The sequence below is a fragment of the Stylophora pistillata genome, chromosome 5 (assembly GCF_964205215.1).
Source record: "Stylophora pistillata chromosome 5, jaStyPist1.2, whole genome shotgun sequence".
NCBI lineage: Eukaryota > Metazoa > Cnidaria > Anthozoa > Scleractinia > Pocilloporidae > Stylophora > Stylophora pistillata.
The window spans coordinates 37,528,287-37,531,564 of record NC_142523.1 but is presented as its reverse complement, the minus strand read 5'-3'; the positions used below and the strand labels follow the sequence as shown (position 1 = coordinate 37,531,564).

The 3,278-nt window shown below is 39.7% G+C and overlaps 1 protein-coding gene across 2 annotated transcripts; it reads right to left on the bottom strand.

Moving 5' to 3' along the window:
• Positions 1–1,511: 1,511 nt before the first annotated feature.
• Positions 1,512–3,265, bottom strand: LOC148731824 (uncharacterized). Of its 2 annotated transcripts, none has more exons than XM_088760710.1 (3): positions 3,083–3,265; positions 2,795–2,940; positions 1,512–2,304 (listed from the first exon to the last, which is right to left on the bottom strand). In XM_088760710.1, the coding sequence occupies exons 1-3, from the start codon at positions 3,130–3,132 to the stop codon at positions 1,661–1,663; spliced, it is 840 nt and encodes a 279-aa protein (XP_088616836.1). In that variant the 5' UTR covers positions 3,133–3,265; the 3' UTR covers positions 1,512–1,660. The 2 variants fall into 2 exon arrangements, with proteins under 2 accessions (XP_088616836.1, XP_088616835.1); XM_088760709.1 differs by having other exon boundaries at positions 1,512–2,307; positions 3,083–3,264.
• Positions 3,266–3,278: the final 13 nt, after the last annotated feature.

Below are 3,278 nucleotides of genomic sequence, written 5' to 3'. Positions count from 1 at the left end.
GGAAAGGAATAGTATATGAGAGCACGATCCTTCGCAGTAAAGCACTATTTGAGCAATAGTGAAAATCAGACCTGAAAAAAATTTCAGGCCTGTACGGGATTCGAACCACTGACCTCTGCGATACTAGTGCAGCGCTCTACCAATTGAGCTAACAAGCCAACTGGGAGCAGGCCATCAAATTAATTCGACATAAACCCGTAGATGATAAATCAAACAACAACAACAATTTGATGGCCTGCTCCCAGTTGGCTTGTTAGCTCAATTGGTAGAGCGCTGCACTAGTATCGCAGAGGTCAGTGGTTCGAATCCCGTACAGGCCTGAAATTTTTTTCAGGTCTGATTTTCACTATTGCTCAAATAGTGCTTTACTGCGAAGGATCGTGCTCTCATATACGTCTCATAACCGCAGTTCACACATATGTTTCATATGGTTGTTGTTGAAAGGAATAGTGTTTGAAAAACTTTTTTCATTATCAAAAACTGTTGATTGTTTAGTCCTTAGCTGCAGTAGGTATTGCATAATTTTTAAAGGCCCGCAGGCGTACGTCAAACGATACGCAACTGGCAGCGATACGCAACGTCAAAAGATACGCTAAATGATACGCGACTGGTCATTGTCGATGGTCGTAAAGGAAAGGAATAGTGTTTGAAAAAATTTTTTCATGATCAAAAACTGTTGATTATTTAGTCCTTAGCTTAAGGAGGTATTGCATAATTTGTAAAGGCCGGCAGGCGTACGTCAAAAGATACGCAACTGGCAACGATACGTATGTCAAAAGATACGCAACGATACTGATGGTTGATAAGAAAAGGAATTGCTTGAATATTTTTATTATTAAGTTTTTTTTATCATTAAGTTTCCCTTCCCCCTCCCCGAAATGCTTGAAGTGACCCTGTGGTGTTTTGTGATCTAATGGTGCCAAAGAGTCGCAAATATTTGTTTTATTTTCTTTAATCAAAATGTATTTTTATGGAGGTTCTCGTAGCGGTGAAAATTGAAATATTTTCAAAACTTGTAATCTAGATTCATGAAGATTGTGACACTAATAAACGATGATTTACATTGTCTCCGACATAGCAGTCTTTTCTCACTGTTACTCAACCCTCGTTAGATTGGAGCGCTAAATGATATTTCAAAGGGTATTCTGGGAACATTGACCAGTTTTCACAATCCTAAGCACCATTTTAGAAAACAAGCATACAATATTTCATTCTGAAAATAGATGCCATTGACTCGGGGGTTTTTATCAAATAATTTCCGGGGGGAATTACTTCATAAGCGTGCTTCACCCTTTCATCCTCTTACTTTTCTCAAAGTGAAACACGAGATCTGTAGTGATCTATTGAGTAGCCTACTCTCGTCTCTAAAAATGCGCATGCAAGACTGTTTTTAAAGTGTCAATCTGCACATTTCATATCTCACCTCATCTTGGGTCGAAAAGTCAAACACAGGTAGTCGCTCTAATGGGAAGAGGTGAAAGTGAAGCCCTCAACAAAATCAGAAACTGATATCCCATAAAATTTACGACCCATCTTTATTAGCTTTGAAATTTCTGAACAGAAAATTACACGTATGCCGCTGATATAGTAAAACCCCTAATCTTGTAAAATGCTTACCGAGTAAAAATCTTAAGCTCTTTATGACTCTCATATCAGGCTTTCAACGCACAAAAATGTTCCCGTGTGGGTTTGGCACGTTTTTTAACTGGTTTAGTCGATTTGTACCACAAGGATCATGGGTAGGTGAATTTATCCTTGTGTCTCCATCAAAGTAGTAATATAAACTTCTGGCATTGAGTCCAGCTCCGCGACTACCAATCCACAGGGATTTTGGTACCGTTCCAGCGCACTGTTTAGAAACCTGCTTCACCTGTTTACATTGGATTGACCCCTTCTTCTGTTGCACCAAGCTACCTTTGTCTTCCTTGCATGCGATCCAGTTGTTGATGTTACTCTTGATCAGGAATTCCTTACCAATGCTGCGCCACAAAGCAAACTTCATGGCCTCATATTGCGTCTCCCTCAGTGGAACTGTTGTGGACACTCGAACGTTAGCGTCCCTTGCTGACCAAGATGGGCGCGGGGTGACAGCGTTTCTGCCAGTCCAGAAGCTTGAGTAGGCAGTGAAGGTGTAACTGTAAACTAGCGTCCAGCCCCCTCCGTCCGTTTCCTGGTCGCAGTAAACCTGAAAAGCGTTGCTACGGGAACCGCCGTCTGGATCTATCCAATAGACGGCTGACACGGCTGATGGTAATTTCTGTTTAAGATCCTTGCAGTTTAGCGCTGCTGAGTCTTTGGACAATCCTACTAAGTGTATAGAAAAAAATATATATATAATCAGGACATTCCTTTCACATCTGCTCACAAATGATATTTCTGATTGTAAAACATTACTGTGCGCTGGTAAACCTCGGGCAAAAAATAAAATTACAAATGTCTCATCCGGGCCTGACTATTTTACTTGATTATCAACTGGTGCTTGTCTCTCTTGTAATTCAAGACTGATTCCAACAAAAATGTTTGGCGTTAAACCAAATGAACTGACATATCAAAAATAATGAGAGTTACACTTTATTGAAGATGCACTTAAGACACGCGTTTTATCAGTCTAGACCAAAGATTTTTCGGATAATAGGCGTAAGAGTAGACATATTTTGAAATTTCTAATCGTCACAAGATGATAGTTAACGAGCTACAAGGTAAAAGGGCACTGGCATTCTTGTCGCTCTCAGCTCGCTTTTCTTAGGTTTATCATTATATCGATGTCTTAAAAAGGAAAAGGAAATTCTCCTACCCTTTTTTCCCTGTTCTGCTAAACTGTACGTCCCATTTCTCAATCGTTTGATTATCTCGTTCTTGCACAATAGCGCCGTCTTGTAAAGATATAGATTGCCTTTTGTGTCCATGTCCAATACTCTGAAACGTTGCTGATCCATTCCCCTGGTGTCGAAGATCAGAAACAAACAATTCTGTGACAAACGTTTGGTCCGAGTTTTTTGCGATGTGAACAACCACAAGCAAAAGCACTCAAAAATCATAAGTAAACTGAAAATTCATTCAATTGTGAAAACGCTAATTTTACCTCGAGGTCGAGAAGAAAACAAAATAGAAGATCGTTAAATAAAGCAACATCGTTCAACTGTTACTGATCCTGAATTGACCGCTGTCAATTGGTCGATGGGTAAAATGGAATTTTTTCGATCGTTTGGTCCAAATCCAAGTTGAAATACAACTGACCGACAAACATTGTTTGAAATGTTCAGAGTCCTAAAAGAAAC

What these genes read in the sequence shown, in the direction of transcription:
- LOC148731824 (XM_088760709.1), bottom strand. Translation starts at nt 3,132, where the DNA reads ATGTTGCTTTATTTAACGATCTTCTATTTTGTTTTCTTCTCGACCTCG. An exon ending in GTTTTCTTCTCGACCTCGAG is followed by an intron (nt 2,941 to 3,082) that starts GTAAAATTAGCG and finishes CTTCGACACCAG; the next exon opens with GGGAATGGATCAGCAACGTT. An exon ending in AGCAGAACAGGGAAAAAAGG is followed by an intron (nt 2,308 to 2,794) that starts GTAGGAGAATTT and finishes CTATACACTTAG; the next exon opens with TAGGATTGTCCAAAGACTCA.